The following is a 25,163-nucleotide window of genomic DNA, read 5'->3' on the forward strand; positions in this document are numbered from 1 at the left end:
TTGGACATATCAAGTGATGGTGTGATGCATTATTGGTTCCTATTCTGTATGACAGATGGCGCGTGTGCTTTTGAGAATTGCATGTATGGTGAGGGAATGCAAACATAACATAGCTATTGAAATGCAAAATTTAGTAATTAAAGCAGTAGATAGATTAAATTAAGTGCCGGAGAACTGCTCCGGGTCTTTTTTTATTAGCTTCGCTATTGTAATCATAATTTAGTCTTGGGATGGAACTGTTGTTAATCTTTTCTATGTTGTTGAAGAATTTCCGTGCTATTTTTGCTATGTGTATGCTAATACTTTCAATATTTAATTCATTCTGGATAGCCTCGTTTCTGAAGAACCAGGGACTGTTGGATATAATCCTCAGCACGACATTTTGACTTTGCTGAATTTTAAGCATGTGGGTTTTGCACACATAACCCCAGACTGGGCAGGCATAGGTGATAATGGGTCGCAACATGGATCTATATACATGAAGTTTATTTTGTATAGATAAAACGGAGTTTCGGGCAATTAGGGGGTTGAGTAAGGCTTTAGTACCCCGAAACTTGTTCAAAACAAATGTTATGTGTGGGGCCCAAGTGAGTTTTTGGTCTAAAATGACTCCGAGATATTTGGCTTGCTTGGCCCAGGGAATACTGATGTCATACATTTTGAGGGTGATACTTAAGTCGAAGATCCTTTTCTTCGTGAAATAGACAGCTTCCGACTTTTCAACATTGATCTTGATTTTCCACTTAATCATCCAGGACTCTAGTGCATGGATGTGTTCTTGTAGTGCCTGTACGACTGCGGCCATAGACGCAGCTTGATATAGGATCGCGGTGTCGTCTGCATAGAGTGCTAGTGTTGTGAGGGATGTCGTTCGTATAAATAGAAAATAGTGTGGGCGAAAGCAAACTTCCTTGCGGTAAGCCCGCAAGGGTTACTTTCCGTGTAGAGTGAGAGCGAAAAGAATTGACTCAGTCAGACGCTGATTCCCTGGAATGATTTCTTTAATCTGTCGTTTTGAAGTTCTCTAAAACTTCCTTTCTATACAGAACTGACAAAAATTTTTCAAAAAGTTGGGAAATGTTGAAAATTTAAACCGCTTTTTAAGATGGGAAAATAAGCATTCCTTTCTTCCCTTAAATGGATATCGAACTCTCCTGGCACGTGTCCATCATGAGCTCCGTCCTTTTTTTCACCGATAATCTTGCTGAGTAAAATGAATCAGTTTCTGAGAGAATAGCAGATATCTGTTCCTGCTATGCTTCCACCATGAGCTCTCCGTGAACTGTTAAAGAGCTACAACACCGTTTTCTGGAATCAGAGTAAATTCTCTCAGTAAAGTGAATCAGATCGTTCAAATCCCGACAATTGTGCTAGCTGTATGGGAGTTTTCGGTGTCCCCCCCCCCATCTGTAATGTGAATTCCAGGCAGTTTCCCTTAGAACGTCTTGCAAGTGTTTAAAGCAACTTTTAAAATGGCGAGACATAAATAAAGACACACGAAAAAAATTAAAATGATTTATTTTATGTATAATACAACAGTTATTAATAAATACATGAACTGTCTGCAGAACATTAGTTCTAAATGAAGTTGTATAAACTAAAAACACACATATCAACATTAAGATTTATTTGATGTTGATAATAACAATTGAGCAGATATTTTGTTTTTCTCAGTTAATACTATACAATGCTGATGAACAACACAAACATGCACTGAAAGTGATTCGTTATAATCAGAAAACGTTTCACATATCTAACTGACGCAGTTCGATACAGTATAAAAAAATGAAAATTTTGTAAAGGCACAGAGGTGGAAAAAAAATATCGAGAAATGTATAAACCTAGAATTTTCTTTTCTTTTCCAACTATACAAAAACTCAAGTCGCAAAGCGCCACCATGAAATCTGACGTCACTTCTGTTTAACAGACCTTTGGGTTAAAATAGAACGGGAACGTCTAGCTTTTACATACCCTATTTTTACAAATCAGCGGTCTTGCAATAAATTAATCGTTTGGCGCCATTTTGCCTCCATGTCACATTTTAATGATTGGCACAGCATTTCACTCTTGTTCCAATCAGGTCAAATAGCTTTCACAGAAAAGCTTCTAAATATTCTACGACTAATACAAGTTTGTCATTTTATATCCTCACAAAAGATTATATTTTAGTATTGCTTGCTTTTAAAGTTTAAAGGGATATTTCTCGTTATATGATACCACGTGCCAAACAATTTTCTACAGAAAGATAGTTGAGTTAACGTTACCTGTTGACCACAGTTAAATTAAATGCTTTGTTCCTAACTGCCATATTGTATTTTGTTTATTGAAACAATTAAATTACTTCGGCAAATGACACTGACCTTCGTCTCTCGCGTAGATAATTCGATAGCCCCCTGTGATGCACTCTGGGCCACGTTTTTAATGATGAGACGGGTGAATGACCGATTTGTTTGGCCGTCTTGTCATAATCAAATAAACCAAATTCAACTAATAAACTGTCCGGGCTTTGAGGGCGAAGGTGAATTTCTATTTATTCAAATTAGAACTTTCTATTAGTTTCATTGACCATTTTAAACGATTTTTAATAATAATAATAAAAACGATATTCATTTCATTGCAGGTGTACCGAAATTCGACCTGCATCCGGCGGCATGTAGATTTCAATTTAAAAAAAAAAAATTACCTCTCCTCTTTCCATATATATGTGTATTCAGCGGACAGGTCTGAATAAAAAAAATTAAAAAAAACAACAACTTTATTTTAAGGTTAGGCAGCTGACGTCACACACATGGCAACTCTAAGCGCAAAAGAGCAACCCTCGCAGTAGAGTATAGCAATCTCGGACATGAGTAATTTAATATTCATTGAAAATATGGCGATGTGTTCAAGTGTTTTCCATTGGGCTTTCATTTATTTATTCAGTTTCTTTCGTATATGTATTCTCATAAACTGAAATACTATTAAAATTGTTTTGTAAATACCTTTTCACGAATAAGGCCGAAGCCAGTTGGCACAATGAAATATACTAAGAATTAATATGTCCAAAGACTGATATTTTTTAACAAAAGTTCTATAGCACATTGCGTTTATAACAGTACTTTTGTAACAGATTTAATAAACTTAGGTTTTTGCAAAAGTGTGCATTATTATTATGCATATAATATTTAAAAAATCGAGATTTTTATCTTCTAATAAAAATTTAAAAATTCTTTGAAGTTAAAATCATTTAAAAATAAAATAATAAAATAGTTTTTTGATTATGCATAATAATGGAATGCAGATTCTCATCTTAAAAATTAATTCCCGTTAAATATTAAACACATCTTTAAACATTACATGATGGTATCTAATATATACTGATATCTTATTTTATGTATTTTGACGTTTAATTTCAGATACATATTTTATTCGTAGCATCTGTAAAGTCTTTACATCTAAAATGCTTAACTTCTTCTCAGATACGATATTCTATCATTAATTTGAAATTTTAGATCATAGTACGTTCTAAATTATAAGAATAAGCATGATAGTTTGGAAAAGATATAAAACGTTTTTGAAGTGTTGTGAGGTAGGTACATACAAAATTCTTCTCCCACAAGAACATATACGAATAATAAAAAAAAAAAAAAAAAAAAAAAAAAAAAAAAAAAGAATAATGCTGTACATAAAATAGAAGTAAAATATACGCTTTTATACTCAGCCGTAAATATACACTAACAAATAGGATAACTTCATAGTTTCTTAAAAATGTACATTAGAAAATTTCAAATATTTTATTTAGAAAAAATATGTGCTGGGTGAAAAACAAGTGAGATTCACCAGGAAAACATTGTATAGAACAGTTTCAACACATCATAAAGTAAACTTTGGACAAATTCATTTCGATGCAATTCCATTCATTCAGAAACAAAACAGTGTCTTCGAACAAAGACATAATCCATAGGAAATTGTACACAGCATATAAGATGTTAAAATTCATAAATATTTTCATGAATTCAACGTTTGAAAGTTCAGTAAATTATGAACATCATGGAAAAATACAAAATTTCTGACTACTTTCCTTCGGTCATATTTAAAATGAATCTAATGGAACAAAAATTTCAAAACATTTGGGAAATAAAGATAAGCATTTTAATAAAGGATATTTATGTATTAGTGCAACCACCTTGGCGCAATTTGGCGACTTTTTTAAAAGACGAAAAAAGACTAACGACTTAATTTTAATGAATTACCTATTACATACAAATATACCATTTCGAATATTATAATTCACCTAAAAATGAATGAGTAAACCTACTTACAAACGGGTTCTTGTTTCTTCTGTTCTTGGTAGAAATTTCGTAACAATCGTTAAAGATAAAACAATCGTTCTATTTGGCGATTATATAGCAAAATACTGCTTTCCTCCAGAAATTTTAACATTAATTCTTTCAGTACAGACAAATCTTACTAAAACATATTCTAATTTGATTTTCATAAAAAATACATCACAGTTTGTCTATAAAAATTGTCGAAACTTGGAACAAGAATGCCATAACTCATACGAAATACGTTACTTGCTAAAACCAAAGTCTGGTTGCCGTACGGTTGCCGTTACGCTCCAGGTTGCCAGATTTCGGCAATTTCTGCTAAGGTGGTTGTGCTAATACGAAAGCATCAATAAGAATAATAAACAGTTACATACTTATGGAAAATAATTAAAAGATTTTTGATAAATAAGAGAAAAGGCGTAAACAGAATTTTGACAATTTTACATAAAAGTTTCTTTTCCTGAGTTCATTTAAAAACTTTGCACATAATTTTAAGATTTGCTCCTAAGTCGATTTTGATATAGTAACAGTTAAATTGGATATTTCTATTTTAAATAATAAACTAAATGCAGAGTATCAAGTAAAATACTACATGAGCTTTAACAAACGTACCGAAACTGTGTATAAAAACAGTATGAAATAACCAAATATAGCACGAGCAAATAATATCTTACTCAATAATGACATTTGTACTAATGATTAAAAAGAAAAAAAAAAAAAAAAAAAATGAAGGGGGGACTTTGCAACCACTGAATGAGTACCCGATGATGAGAGAAAATATTTCCTTTTGTTCTACAAAAGATATGTGTATCCAAACACAGATGACTGTGAAACCCTGAGTTATCATGAAAATGGATGAAATATAAGATTACCAACATAAGCAGCTGATAGCATCTATCTCCAAATGGTTCGCCTTTTTGTATTTTTTAATGCTTTTTTACACCAATTAATTTGTTACGATTCCTCAATCCTCTCCTTAATAATTTTTTTTTAATGCTAAAACAGAAATCATATGACAGTTCTGTTCACAATAACAAATAATAAGCTGCTGTTTTTTTAAATTATAATCTAATTTATAATAAAAATTACTCGCACTTTTCTAAATCTCTCATATATTCTTTCATGACGATGCAACATTAATTGTGCTTCAATAATTACTAAAACATACCTGAGATGTTATTTTCAAAGCTAAAAGTAGCTTAAATGTTCTACTTCTCCGAAAATAAACAATACAAACAGAGATAGAAAGCGCCACCTAGCTTAAACGGCAGTAAAGAATTTTATTTTCACATATTCGATGCTTAATTAGGATGTGAATTTGTCTTTTAAATGAAGAAAAATCAGTTCAGGTTCTGTTGACGATGGTGTCTGTTATTTTAAAACAATTATTGAGTTCAAAAGCTAACTTATTTTCTTTATGAACAAAATAATAATTTTTATTCTTCTCTTCTGGTTCTTGCCGTATATAAATAATAAAGCGCCACCTCGTATGAGGTCAGTAAGCTCTTAAGAACTTTTATTACATTCAATCTATGTTCAGATATTACTTCGTTATGTGGTTCAAGTTCTGTTGATGAATGATGTTTGTCATTTTATAACAATTCAAGAGCTAAATTCCTTTATTGAGGTAAAATAATCCTTCTTTTGATACTTGAAAGTATAGCACGAATAACGAGAACAGTAAGAGCTTTTTTGTGCACTCTTTGATTGCGAAACTATATACCAAAAACTATATACCATTTTCTTATAAATAAAATATAAATTATTAAATACAAGTATTAATAGTGATACATGTTATTTTATAATATTACCCGTATAATTCACGAGGAAAACCATTCGATTTTATATGAAATACACTTTTTAACCTCTTAGCATTTCATCCTTGCTTTATCCACTTCCCTCCCTTTGTTCTTATCGAAATTAGCAGTAAATAAGGGCCACATGTTCCAACTATTAAAATACTGTGTGACGTTTCAATTGTCTTATTTCTTAATCACACTTGGGTACTTTACGGTTATGCACCTGCCCGATAACTAGCACAATATCATTTCTTTAAAGGGAAGCGCATTCCAAAAACAAGACAAAGTAATATTAACATTTCGATATCTTAATAAGATAGCTTCATTTCTACTTCTTCCTGTAATCTCGCCCTTTCTTGCTGTTGTCCCTGCCACACCTCAGACCTCAAATTATCTATAAACAATAGGAAGAGATGAATGGGCAGCCGACTCCGCGAAATGGTAGACTGGATGTCAATTCGCGTTTGCTTTGCTATGAAGAATTCTTGTATTACGCTGGCATAAAGAACAATATTTAGAAGGGAAAGATTCGGCGTAACTTTCGCAGGCAGCTTGCGAGGGTTTGTCTTTGCTAGTAAAACGTAAATTATCACTACGTGGGCGAATCTATTTTTAAATTTAAGGCAGATCGTTCTCTGAACGCACTGAGAAAGGGGAAAATGACAAGAATACTTTTTTAATATTTTCATAACCTGGTGCTAAAATGCTAGGGGTAAAATACGTGAGGGAATACGGTAGATTTTTACACGTGAAAAACGAAACTGACTATTATGTAGACTCATGAGATCAAAATATCTTACGGTGAGAGAAAAATCCGAAATACTTTGCTTTCTTTTCACTGACACGAAATATTTCATACATTTACTATTAAATAAAAGAAACATTTCCCTAGATCCGAAAATCAGATTTTAGCTCAATATTATTCGACTAAAGTATTAGAACTCCATAGATGCTTATAGCTGCTTAAGTGGGTCTGACCACTCTACTCATTGCCTGCTGCCAGTTGAGTATGTAGGCAAGATAGAATTTATTCCAGGCACACAAGATTGGAATGTCATATATTGACACCTTCTGAAGGTTTCAACTCTAAGAACTGGTACGGTACGTGGATGGTGTGGTTTTTGTGTTCCACCACCAGGTGGCCACGACGCGGTGATGCCCTCACAACGATCACCGTTTCTCCTTTGAGCAATGTCACTTCACCACTGTTGTCCTCTGCGGAGAAAAAGAACAATGAAACATAACATTATTCAGTTGAAAGACAATATATTTTAATATAATTGAATAAGAATATTTCTTCTAACATCTAAAGACTGGAAAATTTTTCTTCATGTTCTGCCGTCCGTTTTACGTGAAAAGTGCAGCTAAGTAGTTCTTAAAACAGCAATTTTAAATGAACCTGATTTCTTTCAAAACTAAAATTCGAATTATTTTAGATGAACAGCTTAGTTATTAACTTAATTAAGTAATCTTTGAACTTTAAATTAATTCTTCTTCTTCCAATAGATGGCAGCACAGAATATGTGTTTAATTGCAGAATTCTTTTATTTTTTATTTATTTTTTTATTAATTTTTTATTTTGTTGAGAGTCGGACTAGTTGCTCCGAAACTGATTCAAAGAACTGATTTACTTTTCTGAGCGAACGAGCAGTTAATTTCAAAAAACGAGTGGTAGCTCCGTTTCCTAGACCACGGAGGTCTCTTGTTGGAAGCGTACCAGGAACAAAGACGTGCTATTTACGGACTGATTCCTTTAGCAAAGCGAGCGAATACCTGATTGTCAAAAAAATAGCAGAGCTGTAGCGTTCTCCTTTCGAAAGTTCTTGTTGGAAGCGAGGCAGAAAAATTTAATTCCCATTTTAGGGAAGAACAGAATGTTTATTCTCGAATATTAAAAATGAGTTTCATTTCTATCATTTCTCAACTCTTTGAAAAATATTTTATTCTGTAACTCTTTATCAAAAGCAGGTTTTATGAACCTCAAAACTACAGTTGAAAGAAGTCAGTTCCAGGAGCAAGCGTTTGATCGAGTCGAATCTTCTGATCCCATTGATTTTTCCGCTTTTGGCTTCACCCTCGCAAACTACTCTTGATTCAATCCTCGTTCCCGATGTTCTTCATAAAAGTTATTGTTTGTGAGCGGTCAGTCATAAAAAGAAATGATTCATTTCAGTGAGCGAACGGTTTTGATCCGGTCAAATAATTATTTTTCCTATATCGTTCAAAACAACAATGTAATTTAGTATAAATACAATGAGAAGCATATAAATATGTACATTCACAGAACTTTTATTAGGAAAATATAAAAACTTGTTTATGAACTCATAATGGCTTTAGCAATATGAGTAAATCTGTCAAATAGCTCCGGAAACTACTTGACAGATGCTAGGGACAGAATTTTAACACTCGGAGGGCATTTTCATTTAGGAGAGAATATTCAAAACAAACTTTAAAATTAGGGGGAAAAAATGGCAACCTAAGTTTGTCGTAGATGTTTTAGTTCTTTTCTTCGTTTTCCTTCCCCCCCCTTTTTTACGAGCAGGAAGGAAATATCTTCAGAATTACTTTTTTTGCTTCTGAAGAAAAGAGACGCGTGTCTGATTATCCCCAAATTCGATAGAACTGTTCAAAACCTAAGTCAAACTAAGATCCCTTTGCCTAATTTTTAAAGGTTAATAAAATAAATAACAAGCGGCGTAATTCCTTACTTGGGAACACTTTTCTGATTCTTGGCAATTTTTATAGTGTAGGCTGACCTTATTAGGCGACTTTGCTGCTTATTTAATGCTGACCTTATTTGACGTCTATTTGCTGCTTATTTAATGCTGATCCTATTTGACGTATTATTGATTTAATGCTGACCTTATTTGACGTCAGTTTAAAAAATTATTCGATTATACCTTGGACATATTAACCGAATAATTGATCAAAATGAGAGATGTATTTTTCATGTTTCTTATACAAACAAGCAGAACTTCGACAATTCGATAACAATATCCGAATGATAACATTAACCGCGATCCCATTAGGCGGCGCGTCTACTGTAGGAAGCTGCAAAAGAACTGAGAATTAAAGGAATATGAGAACTCTTAATAAAAGGGGGGGAAGCAACCCACATTGTTTTCTCCGCTTAGATAGAAGATTAGAATGAAATTAAAGCACTGTAAAGTAAATATAAGAAAAAGGGATGAGCTATGTTTTCCCTTATGCAATATTGTCACATAAAGATCATCTTATGCAATATTGTTTCATACAGATCATCTTATTTCTAGCACCACTTGGGCACACAAGGTCCACGTTAGGAGCCTCAGATTTTAAGGGGAGCTCTAAGGCTAGACCTCGTGAGCCGTGTTTTCGAACAGCCGCTTTGTGAATGTGACTGTATACATAAAGGAGGTTAAACATACCTGGATAATTCATTTTCATGACTCTGGCTTGAGGATAGCCCATTTTCGTATTACCCGTGACAGTGTAAGACCTACTAGGGGGGACGGGTGGGGGTCTCTCCAGGTCCAGCCCGAAAAGAGAACACGTTTGCTGGATTGTCTTCTGGTCGCATCTCTCCAGGTCGGGGGGAGGAGTTCCAGCAATCGGTTGGGGGCGAGGCCTAAAAATTTTTAAAAAAGAAATTAAAAATTTTCAGTACTACGGAAATGATAAACTTATAAAAATTAATAAAACTAAAGTTTGTCAAAGTAAGCTTTAGGCTAAAAGTAAAGAAATTAATTATGACAAAAAGCCAAATTATTGAGAGTAAATTGATGTAAATTGATGTCAATCATTTTAAATCTGAGTTAAACGTTTAAAATCATTCCAGTCGCTCCAATCATGTCATGAACATCAGACCTTATGCTCTTCATCAGGTTAGACAAATTAATTACTAGTGTATTTTTACATGGTGCTTTCATTCTGACATTTTCTGCAGTGAGAAATTTATTTTCTCATACCATGGATTTAAGACTTGCTGACACAACTCGTGTGACTTCAGCCTTTCTGATTTGCCATTATAATGCTTCTGATTCACCAGCCGATGATCTCAGCATTGTTTTTTTCCCAAGATTATCTTTTCCTTTATCTCCCAAGATTATCTTTTCCTTTCGGACCACCAGATGGAGGCACATGAACCACTCGTTTGCCGACGTTTTCTGCTTTATGGAGGATGAAATAGCCTCGCTTTCTACCTTGTTTCTACGATCTTTCCTTCGAAATTCATTTAAGGAGCTCTCATATTCGATATGCCCTTCGCGGACTCTCTACAAAGCTGGTAAGAGCTATTTTATAATAGCTGCATGCCAGCATAACAACTAGTTCCAAATTGAAAGAATGCTTTTGACTTCTCTTTCACAAAGTTCCCCTGAAGTTTAATTGTAAATAAAAATGCCGTTAAAAACCAAAACCATTCTCCTTATGCATGTTAGGAATCATTATATTCAAAAGGAAGAAACAAAATAAAACATCACTAATCATATTCTAGAGGTCCAGGTTCGAGTTCCGAGTTCTGGGGAGAGCATTGCATATTTTTCACGTTTCCTGCTTAAAAAAAAAAAAAAAAAAAAAAAAAAAACACCACAATGCCTTTAGAAGCTATGTAAAATAAAAAATACATTAATGCAGCCCGGCACTGGGCTTTTTGCCGCCCGGTGCGGCTGCACTTGTTGCACATGCTCTGGCGCCGACCTTGTGTAAATCTCAATAAACATACATAAATCTCAAAATTATAATTTAAATTAGCAATAATTCTTAATCAGCCTCTCTATTCTAAAAATAATAACTTTCCTGGGCTGTGTTAATTTTAGATCAGTCTGCCACATGGCTTACGTAACGCCGAAGACACAGCTCATTCGGAACCTGATCTTAAAATTTCGAGAACTGAAACCCAAACCTTCTCTTGGTGAGCCTCCATACTGGATCTTTAACTCGCACTTTTGTTTCTATTTCTGTTGACGCTAGGACATTACTTCGCTAGCTTACCCTCTAACAGCTGTTGTCCATTGTTCTAAAAACATAATCTGTACAAAATTGTGGGGTTCCTAGCACCTCCATAATGATGATGTGAAACGAGAAAGAATATGTATCCTCAGACTTCATTATCCCAGGAATAAAATTATGTGTGGAATTTACGGCTACGTCTATCTTGGAGTGTCATCTTTCTTACCGCGCAGTAAAGCCTCTCCAAGTTACGACTCAGAGAACCATCGCCACTCCGTTGCAAGCAACTTTCTCCGAGTCATCCTGTTACACATGTGTGTAACGATTCACAAGCTGATGCAGGTAAAGTTTGTAATTAGAGAAAAAGTAGGTGCGAGTCATGAGGATTGATCACCCACCTGTTAATGCGCGCTCTCGCTTGCATGTGCAGATTGCGTTTCAGTGTGGGCCACCGCTTTCTCCTGAAGTTCCATCCCCTCCACACTGCCTGGATGAGGATGGCAGCGTTGTGTCGCCTCTCCACTCGCAGCAATTCCAACTGCTGACGCGACCCTTCGCTGCAAAACGAGATCAAGCATTAGAATATCACAGTGTGCATGAAAAATACTATTTTATTTATAACAAATAAATGAATAAAACACCACCGGTAGTCTGACACTTTAGATTTCAATTCAACGTTTGAGAGACGGCATAAATTTGCGAGACACATCAATTTATGATTTAATTCAACCCTCGTCATTTCATTGCCGAAGAATTCGTTCATTTTATTCCGAACACAGCCCGATAGAGTAACATCCCATTTCATTTATAAAAAAAATCTGAGTTTCTCACCCCTTTCTCTGATATTAAACAACAAAGATTCCCGTACGTATTGTTGCGTGCGTACGGGTAATGGAATGAATGCACACAGAACTCACTGTAGCCTGATAAAATTTATTTTACAAACAGAAACACTTTACAGTTCTGGGTCTTTCCACAAAAACACTCGTAAAGCTCTTCTCAGCATAGCAGAACACAATCGTTACACTTCATACTACTAGGCACGTTAAAACACAATGCAAAGCGTATCTTAAGCGAAACTCGTAAGGAGATCTCTCAATACTTCGAGCTCACGATGATTTAAACAACTGTCTATGTCTATGTCGTATCGCAATTAAGAGGCAATCGGCCTAGTGGAGCCTTTACCAATATAATTATAAATAGGGTATCATTAATGATGAGTTGCATCCAGTAAGAAAGGATGTACTTTTTGCACCTAGTGTAGAGTCTCTAGAAGAGAAGTAAACGTGGCGCCATCTTTTGGCAAAAATTGTAGTGAATTAAACAACTGAGAAACTGATGCTCTTTTATATAGTTTTACCTCGGCTTCCGGAGAAATCTCCAGTACCTTCCACTTCTCGAAATTACTGGAGGGCATATGAGGACCGGATACGATTACAGTTACACATAGGGATCAATTTCAGTTATTCAGTCACAATACCAGTTACAGTAATACAGAGACCGGACTAAACAGTCACCTAATGGTCGCCAAATGTGACGGCTTTTGGTGATTTCTTGCCAAATATGGCTACAAAAACTAGTCAGTCATCGAACCCGCCGCTGGCTTGGCGATATCTCGCCAATTTAACGAGGTAGCCATTTTAAATAGATTACACCTGTAACCTTATTTTTTCAGCAGAGCATCGTCTCTTTCAAACTTTTCATGTTAATTTATAGGAAAAATACAACTATTTCGCATATAATCTCATTAAAGTTATTTACGTATACATAAAATACGTCAGACGGCGGGCCGTTGAGCCACGAAAATTTTTACTGCGCATAATTCTCCATCGGAACGTGTGCACTTCGAAGCTCCCTAATTTTTAATTTCGAATTTTTTTTATTTATTTCATATTTTGTCCATATTTTCAACCAAATTTAATCAATCACATTTACAATAACAAATTTGAGCGCAGGAATTTTATCGTGATAATAAGTCTATCCTGTGAACTTTTATATAGTAATTAAAGCGAACAGGAATTCCTTATTTTAAGTTTAAATGGCAATGAATGACAGCATGATGGCAAGTCGACGGTCATTGAGGCGCTGTAAGTAACAAGACCCGATGGGCACCAGAAGACATCCAAACATCGGTAACTGAGGTACGATTTCTAAGTCATCAACATCAGGTAAACATAAATTGATGCGAAAACTGGAAAGATTATGGACGCGCATACATGCTAAAAATTACAATTCAGTGCTTTATTTCGGAAGTAACTTTAATGCTTACGAAGGAAATAAAATACTGACCTCAGGAAAATGTGCCTTTTGCCCATGGCCCAGGCGGTGGATGCATTTGAAACTCGACAATTCTCGGTGACAGCCATGAAACACTCCAAAATCAACTATAAAAGAAAAGAGACCAAACGTTGATTTAACATTTTTGTCAACCATTCACGGAATAAGAAATACGAATCACATCAGAACTAATTTTACTCGAATGTGTGATCTCTAAATAATATACCATCAGAACAATACCAGTTCCAAGTTCAGAATCTTATGTTAAATTTCATCTTACCTTTAGCTTCTTGATTCTTTTAGCACAGAAAACATACAATATGAAAATTAATCCCCCCCCCCAAAAAATACAGAAGGGCATTAAATAATGTATATATCTATTATTAAATGCCCAGAAGACTTATTATTTTAAGTGTAAATATGTAGAAACTGATCCAGATATAATTAAGAAGTGTGCAGTAAACTGCGAGGAATAATTCTTGGGAATTATTTGTAAAACATTATAGAACAAAAAACTTTATGTTCTTACTGCTAACACATCGCTCAATAAGTCCCGAACCTAACTAATAAAACAACAACTTTTAGGCTAATTCAACTTTATTCAGCTCTCCTTCAAGATTGATACATTCAGTCTAGCGCTCCTATAATTTTTTATACCTTTTTCGTAGAACGATTTGTTTTTGCTTTCAAAATAGGCTTCAACCTCGGCAGTCACGTCGTCATTTGAGCCAAACCTCTTTCTTGGAGCGTTCTTTTGAGGTCTGCAAATTGCCAGTAGTCACTGGGGGCCAGATCTGGACTATACGATGGTTGGAAAAGCCATTCGAAGCGCAATTCATTCAACTTGACCACTGTTATTATCGACTTGTGACTCAGTCGACTCAGTAACGTTATGTTATATTCAATATTAATGGTTTGCCTTTGTCAAGATATTCAATGAACGCAATTCTATGCACATCCTAAAATACGAAGGCCATGACCTTGCCAACTGACAGCTGACTGTTGAGTTTTTGGTTGCTCTGGACGGCTTTCACCGGCTGCTGTCCAATCAGTTGACAATCTTTTTGAATCATGCGTGTAGTAATGCACCCATGTTTCATCCATTGTCACAAATCGACGTAAAAAATCCTTTTTATTTTGTAGAGATATTAGGTTATTTTTTAAAGCAAGAGAGAAGAAAATGAGCAATGCCCTCGCCGGGACTCGAACCATGAACCGCTCGAATACGCGTCGAGCGTGCTGACCACTATACCACGAAGGCACGCTAAGAAAGTGGGAGAAATACCTTATCATTTCATTCAAGCAGCTCCAAACAGCGCTCTGAATCGTCGTTGTTTTTGATCTGATTGATTGTTATTGACTGTGACGATTGATTGTTATTGACTGTGACGTCGTTGATTGTTATTGACTGTGACGAAATGCGGCACCCACTTTGAACACAGCTTCCTCATCGACAAATGTTCATGCAAAATAGTGATTACACTGACTTCTGGTATCTTCAACTCCTCTGCTGTCTCACACAACTTCAATTTACGATCGGCAATAACGATTTTATAGACTTTTGTGATGGTTTCTGGAACAACTGCGGAATTCGGGAGACCTGAGCATTCAGCGTCATTTGTGTCTGTGCGACCGCGTTTGAAGTCAGCATACTACCTCTTAACATACTTTAAACATAACTTTAAAGTCAGCATACTCTCTTGTTATCAATGGAGCAGAGTCCAAATAACACTTATCAAGCCATTGCTTTGCTTGAACAGTATTTCTTCCCATTATAAAGCAATGTTTAATCAGCATACGAAATTCTTTTTCAACCAATGTTTTTAAACAAACAAAAGTTGCTTCAAGATTTTTCAAGATTAGGACTATTAAGTTAGACTTAGGAAGATTAGGAGGTGGCGCCATCTATATGTCAGCTCAGGGACTTATTGAGTAATGTGTTATAATTTAGAAGAAAATGTTAAGAAAAATACGCAATATTTAAACGATTCTCTGTGAAAATTATTTTGGGGACCGTTTGACCATTAAACATGATCTTTGACTATATTATTAGTCAAAGATTATTATTTTATTATAATTATTAGTGTAAATGATTTTTTATTATTTATTATTGATTTTCTATTATACGGATATTTTTAGTGTAAATGAAAATTTAACACAACATGCAGGAAATAAACTAAAAACTCACCTTGCAGTCTTCGATGGCTTTATCATCTGTCCTTTTTAATTTTTTGAATGGAGCGATCAGGCGATACCGTATGTTGAACGCTTTAAACCGCATTCGATGAGGAAAACCTAGAAAATAAGCAACATTTTTTTTTTAATTGGTAAACTTAAAAATATATATTATTTAAAGGAAATACAACTATCGAATTCAGTGGTCTGAAACTGGCGGCCCCCAAAGCAATTTTATACGGCCCACGAATACATTTCAATTAAGAATTTGTTGCAAATATTTCAGTTACTTGAATTCACAAGGAAGTAAAAAGAGATAATTATTTAAAACGAAATGAAGCTACGAACTGTTAAGATTAAGTAAAGCAATAATTTTTTCATTTGGAATATTACGGTCTAACGGCATCAGCCCTTGTATTTCTCGCTGTTTTATCAAAATATATTATCAAAATATATAGTTAATCATATATATCAAAATATATAGTTAATTTCTCGATATAATATATATATATATATTGATTTTGATAATATATATAAAACATATTATCAAAATATATAGTTAATTATATTATCAAAATATATAGTTAATCCCACTGATTCGATTCTTTCTGCTCTTCGCAGTGAAAAGCTTGCATTCTCGTTAACTACTCTTGATTCACTCCTCGTTCCTTATATTTTTCCTCAAGGTTATTGTTATTGAATGGTGAGTCATAAAAAGAACTGATTCAATTCAGTGAGTGAATGTTTCTGATTCAACGACATCAAATTGGTTCTCAAAGTGTAACTATTTTTCGGGGGCAATATTTTTACCTTTTCTCTGTTTCTAAATCTCTCGACTTGCGATCTTCTGGACATATATTTTACTTAAAATAGAGGTCATGAAAATAATTGCTTCAATGTGATTTTACGTTACCTACATTTTTCAGTGTTTGTAAAGTATGACATGGCACTGAAAATATTTATATTATAGCTTGCTACTGCTTACTTGTTGAGTCATTTTTAGGGTTCTAAGTAACTCCTGTTATCATGGCCAATCCAGCCGTTGGTTTCAAAAGGCCGAGTTCATGATCCTGTAAATGACTTGCTGCCAGTCTTTGTTAACGAGAGTTTAGCAAAGGAAAATACTAAAATGATACTTTCATAAGGTTAATTAGTGTTAACTATGTAGCTTAGTTTACCTCGGAACAACACTGAAAATCATGTGTTTCCAATTTGAGGGCTCGATAACTCGAGAAATTATTTTTTACACTCAGCTCATGGAGAATTTTCTAAGGGAAACTGGCTCGTGTAAATGTTACGCACGTGGAAAACCACGAAAACGCCCATGCAGCCAGCCCGTTCGCCTGGGCTTGAACCCTGGTCGCAACTACCAGCGTTCAGGGATTTTGCCTCTCGGCCGCTGGCAGGTTCTTTCTTAAGGAGCGAAAACAAATCTCTATGTTTGGGTGCGCTCGCCCGTTTTATGCTCGCAGCAGATGGAGGTGAAATAATCGAAATGGGACGCAATCTCCCAAAATCGATACGTCTGTGTCACATGGCTGTCAACTGGGGCGAAGTTTCTAAAGAGGAGACTTTAAGCGAAGATTTAATTCGCAGCACAATGGGATGCGCACGTGATGAGTTGGTGACATTAAACACTAGATACTTTGATTCTTCTCCGCGTTCGTCACAAGAACGGAAAGAACCAACTGATTTAATGAGCGAAAGGATCTGGTCCGATCAGATCAGGGATTTTGTTTGAATCCGATTTTGTTCATCGCTAATTAAAATTCGCTGTCTTTGCAGTATTATATTACAAAGTATGAAAAAAAAGGAATGTACTTACCGCCCGCCATCAAATTAACTGTTTCCAGAACTTGTAAAGCCCGTATCTGCTGAACGACAGCTCCCCGGTCGAAATGACTTGGTTGCTCGTTGCTATTTGCCTATAAATAAATGCGCAGACAATGTTAAAAATAAAAACCAACACAATTATTTTAACTGTTTTAGCAGGACGATAAATACCTGAAACAGAATCACGAAACAAAATGTTTAAAAAAAAAAAAAAAAAAGCTATTTCCTTTTTCTAAGTATGACTGAACAAGAAGGTTAAGAAAAATGAATTTTATAAAAATTGCGAAATATAACTTCCCTAGAGCTCTGTAGTTATGTTTAGTAAAAGCTTATAGTCATTCTAAAAATAAAACACAAAAGGTTCGACTTTCAAATGACAAAAATTGACGGAGATATTTAATTTTAAAGTTTCAGGTAATGTTTTTTTATAAATTCAAGAGTCGTACATGCTGAACCGAAGAATGAAATATATAAATTTGTATGTAACTAAAAATGAAATAACAGCTGACTAAAAACGGCTTCTGATCTTAATAGATAAGTTTAGTAAGAGTACTAAAAACTTCATATAAAGAGTCAAAAATCTATTACTGCTAAAGTGTATACAGTACTAAAGACTTTATATTTAGTCAACTATTATTTGATAGAACAATGGTAAAACTTTTAACTAACTAAAACTATAATAACCAGGGCCCAGATTTTGATGACCTAAAAAAAGCACTAAAAATACCCTTAAAATAGGCATAAAATGCACTCTAAATGGAAAAAATGCCCTTAAAAATTTAAAATAGATCAAAATGTACCCGATGAAATAAAAAGGAATAATATTTAAAAAAATGCCACAGTTGACAAACATTGAAGAATGATTAAAACCGAAATAATTACACTACAGATAAAAGCCGAAATTTAATTCATGGGTTCGCATCTACTAGATGCAGGGTGCTTTGGAAAGACAGGAGTCATTCCGAAAAAATAAATAAATAAATAATAAACTTTTTATTGAAGCACATGAAACCTACAAGGACAGACACAACATCTTAAACTTTCCTTTACGCTCCAAACTGAAGACTAACTCTGATTTCCATACATTCTAGAAACTGACAGCCCTCTACCACAGCTTCAGTTCACTTCAGTTTGCAACATACACATACCTGTCACACGAATTTTATTTTTTCTTCTCAGTTTTCAAATTTACACAAATATATTAGAATTGCAATGGTTTATTAAGTGCTTCTTGATGTTTTCGAAAGTGGAAGGGTTTTCTGTTGTTAGTATATTCGTTTTCATATCGTGAAAAGCTTTTCTCGACATCTGCTGCAGTTACTGGAACATACTTTAGGGGGGGGGTATTCCATCACTTGCCGTTAACTCTCCTTCAGTGTCAAAAGAGAGCTTCTCCTCTCGAGATGAGACTATTTTCCGCTTTATTAGGAAGCCACCGTTTTTAGCGAAAACAGTGTTGTAATGATTTAATAGTCTTGTAATGATCTAACAGTTGATTAGGTTCCTGAAACCAGATCTGAAGCAAGCAAGATTTCTTTCAATTTTTCATCAACAATTTATTCCATCGTAACGTATTGTATCTATTGCATCGACATTGTATTTATTGCATCGAGAAATTTCACATTTTGCTCTTGTAAGGATTTAATAGTTGTAATAATTTAATACTCTTCTGATGATTTAATAATCTTGTAATGATTTAATAGTCTTTTGGTGATTTATTAATCTCGTAATGATTCAACAGTCTTAAGTTGATTTAATAGTTGTAATGATGTAATAGATAATTAGAATACTGAAACCATGACATGAGGTACGCAAGTAGTTTTGCGTCGACAATTTATTGTATCCCTGGCATCGACATTGTATTTATTGCATTGTAACACATTGCATCGACAAATTTCATATTTTGCTCTTGTAATGATTTAATAGTTACTTATGATTCTGAAACCTGATCTGAGGTACGCACGATTTACTTCAAGTTTTACATTGGCAATTTATTGCGTCATAATTTATTGCATCTAATGAAAGGAAAAATTTCATATTTTGCTCTTGTAATGATTTGATAATTGTAATGATTTAATATTTTTGTAATGATTGAATAGTTAATTAGGATCCTAAAAGCGGATCTGAGGACCAAGATTTCCTTCATTTTTGCATCTTAATTTATTGTAGTTATTCCATCGACATGATGTATTTACTGTATTATTCTATTTATTCCATTGTAATTTACTGTATTTACTGCATCGACAAATTCCATGTTTTGCTCTTGTAATGACTTAGTAGTCTTGTAATGATTTAATAGTTAATTAGATACTGGATCTCGGGTAGGCAAGATTTCCTTCAGTTTTTGTCTGTGAAGAAAACATTTTGTGCGGTTTGAATCGAAACAGCATCATCCGCACCAAAGCTATTCGCAACAAACTTCGTAGTTTGAAAATTTTCACCATAGTACATCACACACTAAACCATGTTCCCCAACGTGTTATAACAATCTTCGGTGACAAAGCTGAGATGGAAGCTTGGGATTTAAAACACTATATACGATACGGATTTTAAGAGAAATTTTTTTTTTTTTTTTGCATTAGATACAAATTTGTCAATATCGGGGTAGTAATAAAAGATTCAAAAAGTATATGCAGCGAAAATTCTGAAATTTTAAAAATGTATTGCTCGTTTCGGCGGTACTTTTGAGGCAAAAGAAGAATCGTTTAGCGAAGTGTGCGATCTTCAAATGTTATTCGGTGCATTTCTAATTCGACAGTTCCTTTTTAAAAATGAAAAGGTCGAACGTCATTCGCCAACTTACCGCCGACGGACTATACCAGCGGAATGAGGGGGGAGGAATAAAAAAATTAAATAAATAAATAAATAAATAAATAAATAAATAATTTTATCGAGTTAGAAAAACGAATTGCACATAGCTGCTAGTCTGTGATTCCAAAGAATGTATCGGTAGAATATCTTTTTCCCTATCGGCGTGCAATCCTGTGGAACTGCACGTGCACAAAAAGTCAAACAGCTAAGAAATGCCAGCGTGGAAAAGTTCTTAGAAGTGATTCTCTTATCTTGTGGAAAAAGCCTGTCATGATAAACAGAACTAACAGATTACAAGACTTTTTTTCTTTCTTTCTTTTATTTATTTATTTTTTGATAGAATACCATACCTGGCTAGTAAAAATGAGTTCATAGGCGTTGAGATAGTGTTATTTTAGTAATTATTACAATATGCTCTAAAATGCCCAAAAGTCTTAAAAAAGGATTTAAAAGAGAAAAATACTTAAGAAACGAAAAAAAAAAAGACATGTCATCAAAATTCGGCTTTCGCTAATTACCCAAAAACTTACTTTTATACATCGGATGAAATGAGGCTTCGCATGAACCAAAGTTCTAAGAAGATTATCTAAACGACTATGAAAATCCTGAGTGAGAGTTGATACTGGTTCATCGCCATTTTGCCTGCACAGAAATTAAGAAAATTAGTTTAAACTTACTACAAAATATTAGTCAAAACGAATGCTCACAAATTCTTTACACATGGTTAATATTCACCAGTTCTATTTTTATACCATTTTTTAAAATGGCGTCTTTTTAGAAACCTCTATTTGAATTTAATACTAAAAAACATTATTATTAAAAAAATTAAATTTACACTTATACAACGTATTGTCAGGTTTTTGAAATAAGTTTGACTAAAATATACAGATATTCAAATTGTTCTTGAATTATTGATTATGTTCCATTGGAGGCCTTTTTTAACCACTTAATAGTTTTGCCCGAGCACCGTTCAGGTGTCCGCTAAAGCGGACTTCTCTGATTTACCGCTCGGGTAGTTTTTTTTTCTTGCACAAATCCGCAAATTTACCCTACTTTTTCACTTTGTAGTGTTTCTAATGAATATCTCTAGTAGTCCAGGAGAGACTGTGTTCTAAAACCAGTTCAAGGAAAGGTTTTACTGCTCTGGGCTTCATTTCGGCGTTTAGGCTCGAAAAGGAATAATAACGAAAAACTCATCAGAGAAAAAAAAAAAAAAAAAAACAGATATTTTTGTTTCAATTATGATACTGGACTCCGCTTATATCGATGTTTTGAAATATATCACACCAAAGCTGAAAGAAATTTTGACATGTAAGTATTTAAAAAATGTATGCTCCTTTTTTTTTTCTATCGCCTGTAAAGTGTTCTTTCTGGTTTTGCACCTTCGTCGGAAAAGAAGCCAACTTTAAGTAAAGATGTCCTATTTTCACCGTAATTAAAAATGATCTTAAATTAATAGATGCAGTACTTGAAACGGTTTTTGAGTGCAGATTTGAATTTATGTACTCGATTTAAATTCAACATTTTTTTATGAAAAAACACGCTTATTTTTGGTCATAATATGGCAGAAAAACGAAACCGGTAAAGTGGTTAAAATAGTACTAATTCAGTACTTCTCGAATAACGGTAAAACGATTCCCATTTCAACCTTTTCATTCAAGGTCAGCTTAAAATCCTAAAGCGGGTCAGGAAGTCACTTGATACTGAAATACGTATGAAGTGACGTCACAATGACGCTTAATCAGCCAAACTTAGTTTAGGCACTGCTTAGGAAAACCATTAATGACACTGACGATTACACATAATACAGAAAACAAGTTGCTTTTAAAATTTGATTACAACTCAGTGCTATTATTATTATCCTGAAAGAGGATCAATCCAATTTCTAAAGAGTTAATCGCTGAAATATTTTCAGTATTCTACATCTTGAAAATCGGAACAATGAAAGCGTAAAATGAAAACTTTTCAGGATCTGGCTAGCATTAAATTTGTATTAAAAATACGAGTACAATGCTCCAAAGAACCGTGAAAATCCTAAGTGATACCGATATCACAATTTTTAATAAAAGAGATTCATTATTTTAGATTTTGTAAAAATGCAACTTTCATCGTAGAGCAGTAAATTATGCCATATATACGTAGTAAAATTGTTTTTTTACAACGCGAACGGAGTTAGTATGCGACATTAAAACAAAGGATATATCTTCTTTTCCAATTAAAATAATTATTCATTTTGCCCCTTCAGAAACCCCCTTTTCAGGCTTTTCTCGTCACTATAATTCCTAACAGAAATAAATGAAAGAGGGAGGACACTATAATCCCTTATCCTTCCTCTCTTTCAGTGTCTTCCAACTATAAAGAAAGATTAAAAATAGAAAGGCTGAAATGGTACGATGTTTGATACTATCATCCGAAACACCAGCAGAAGAGAGAAAAATGCCTGAAAAGGCGCGAATTTTTTTTTTTTTTTTTTTTTTTTTTTTTTGGGGTTTGTTGTTGTTGCCATCTCTAGAAAACCCGAAATGGAACGTCATAGAATTGTTCACACAATAGTCTCATAACGAATAAATGATTTCCTATTAAGTTCATAAAATATAAATCGTTTTCAAATACAGGGTGGGCCATATAAGACCCCCCAATGTTAAACACACATAACGTTTTTATTTTTTGACACAATTATTTTTTTCTTTTTGTAGGTTATAATTGAATTCTTGGAAATTTATTATGGAACCCTACAGTACAAAGCAACGCGTTAAAATTATCGAGTTTTTTTATTCTTGTCAACGATCAATTGTTATGACACAGCGTAAATATCGGCAATATTTTAATTCAAGTGTACTGCTTGGTGCGGTGTTATGGCCCAATAGCCCATATTTCTTCGACATTGAGGATGGAACGCCGGAAACGATTTCCGGAGCTCCTTACAGAGCAATGATTGAAAACATTTTGCGGCCAATGGCGAAGCAGAATCCTTTTTTATGGGGATATTTAAAAGACAAAGTGTATGTTAATAAACCAGAGACTATTACACAGCTGAAGCAGAATATTCGAGACGAAATACTGAGCCTTCAACCAGAAACATTACGTGGTGTAATGGAAAACGCGTTAAAAAGAGCCAATCTCTGTATCGAGAAAAATGGTGGACATTGGTCTGATGTCATATTTTATACATAATTTCCATAGAATATATTTAATGTATAAAAAATTAATCAAAATAAATGATTATTACAAGAGTTATCCGTGTTTAACATTAGTAGGTTTTATTTGGCCAACTCTAAAAAATTAAATTAATATTTAATCAACGATTTTGACAAAATTTTTTTGAAAGTTTTTTTTTTTTTTTTTTTTTTTTCCAGAATGGAGGTTTACGCTTAGAACCAAACATGTATTTCTTTCAATGCGCTGTATATTTTTACATATTTTTTCGAAGTGTAAAAACAGAACTGGATTCATTTAACTTTCATGAATTTTAAACAACTGTATCTGAGTGTTCGTACTTAATTTACCAGAATACAAAGCATTGACGACAGACTGTAAAAATATTTGAAATAAAAACGTAAATATAGAACTTACAAATCAGTGTGAGCAGTTGGAGATATCCTAAAAGAGACACCCCGGGGTACAGTTTCTGAAATAGATAACCAATCATGAAATAGCTACCAAAACAGTGACAAATAAGTGAATTTAAAAATGACCAATTATTTGAGTAGAGTGAAACACAGAAGAAGGTCATCAAACTCATGTTACATTCGCAAGAACAAAATATTTAAATTATTTAAACTATGCATAAAGTTTAAACCACAAATTATTTTTAAGAATTTGATTACCATGCGTACCTATTTCCATTATAATCGCTGATTTTGTTTCTGAAAGTTTGTTTAAAATTTGTTTGTGTTTGTTATGATTGTAAAATTAAAAAAGTAATAATAATAAAACATACATGTAATAAATCTTTTTTCTTTTTAAAATTTTTCTTCATATCTTTAATCAAATTGCAACCTTTTAGTTACTTATGTGCCATTACTTGCATTAATGATGATATTATATACTGTATATTATAATAAAATGTAAGGGGGGTATCTGAAAAAACTGTTCCTTTAAAAGGGGTCTATGGAAAAAGAGTGTTGGGAATCCTTGTTCTACCTGATCTGTGTTTACGGTATCAGAATTAAAATTTTATTTCTAAAATGAGCCCAGAAGTTTTATTTATTTTCCTGTATGTCGTTTTGATATTTTATACATTATTCATTTTTGATGTGCATATAGAAGGACGGCAAAAGTTTTCCACACGCCACTGGTTTATATTCCAACAATGTGAAACAACTGAAGATCTTTTCACTCTCTTTCTTTGGTTTCACACACATCATGAGCAGGGCCGGTGAGCATATTTCACAAGTGCACATCAGCGTAGCTACTGAGGGAGGGGGTTTCGAAAATGGACCAATGAGCTGCTACTGCTCTTGTGACGTTAAATCTTCGTGCACGTCAGGGTATTTTGTTTAAGTTTTAATTTGCATTTGTTTCGCAGTTATAAATATATGGCGTATTAGTAGAAAATCTCGTAGTGCTTTCGTTTTCTGAGTTTGATTAATCGCTGACATTTCACTTTCGAGATTTTTATCACGCATTAATGTTAGGATTGATGTTCACGGCATATTATGTGGATTAAGAGAGTTCAAGCGTATATTTTTTTTTAACTGAGCTGAGAATGACTGAAAGTGTTACGATGAATCTAATGCTTTCTTATTTCAGTGCTTGCATTCTTTTGATTTTTAAAGTGTAAGATTCAGAACACATATAATCTGATTATATCCATTGTTAACATTAAAAATTTTATGTGAATAAATTGAATATACTCATTGTGAGTACGATAAATTCACTCTGATGTGTATTTCTTGTGTAGACAGTACATTTAAGAGTGAGCATTTATTAAATGTGAAATTTAACGCACTAAATGTATACAAATGCAAATTAGTAAAGTTCACTTTGAATAAAATTCTGCATTGGTTATTATTATAGAACATCTTTT

General features: G+C 33.8%; 1 protein-coding gene across 1 annotated transcript in view; it reads right to left on the reverse strand.

Moving 5' to 3' along the window:
- Nucleotides 1–1,501: 1,501 nt before the first annotated feature.
- dachs (unconventional myosin-IXb-like dachs) overlaps nt 1,502–25,163 on the reverse strand; it is a 215,216-nt gene continuing 191,554 nt past the window's right edge. Inside the window, exons 16-23 of the mRNA XM_085821527.1 lie at nt 23,708–23,762; nt 20,665–20,776; nt 17,316–17,415; nt 15,504–15,610; nt 13,328–13,422; nt 11,437–11,595; nt 9,517–9,716; nt 1,502–7,324 (exon numbers count right to left, since the gene is read on the reverse strand). Of these exons, the coding sequence (XP_085677653.1) occupies nt 7,164–7,324; nt 9,517–9,716; nt 11,437–11,595; nt 13,328–13,422; nt 15,504–15,610; nt 17,316–17,415; nt 20,665–20,776; nt 23,708–23,762 (989 nt within the window). The 3' untranslated portion in view covers nt 1,502–7,163. The remainder of the gene's footprint in view (nt 7,325–9,516; nt 9,717–11,436; nt 11,596–13,327; nt 13,423–15,503; nt 15,611–17,315; nt 17,416–20,664; nt 20,777–23,707; nt 23,763–25,163) is intronic.

The sequence above is a fragment of the Stegodyphus dumicola genome, chromosome 8 (assembly GCF_044657685.1).
Source record: "Stegodyphus dumicola isolate Sdum_Otavi_A_Nest chromosome 8, ASM4465768v1".
Classification (NCBI taxonomy): Eukaryota; Metazoa; Arthropoda; class Arachnida; order Araneae; family Eresidae; genus Stegodyphus; species Stegodyphus dumicola.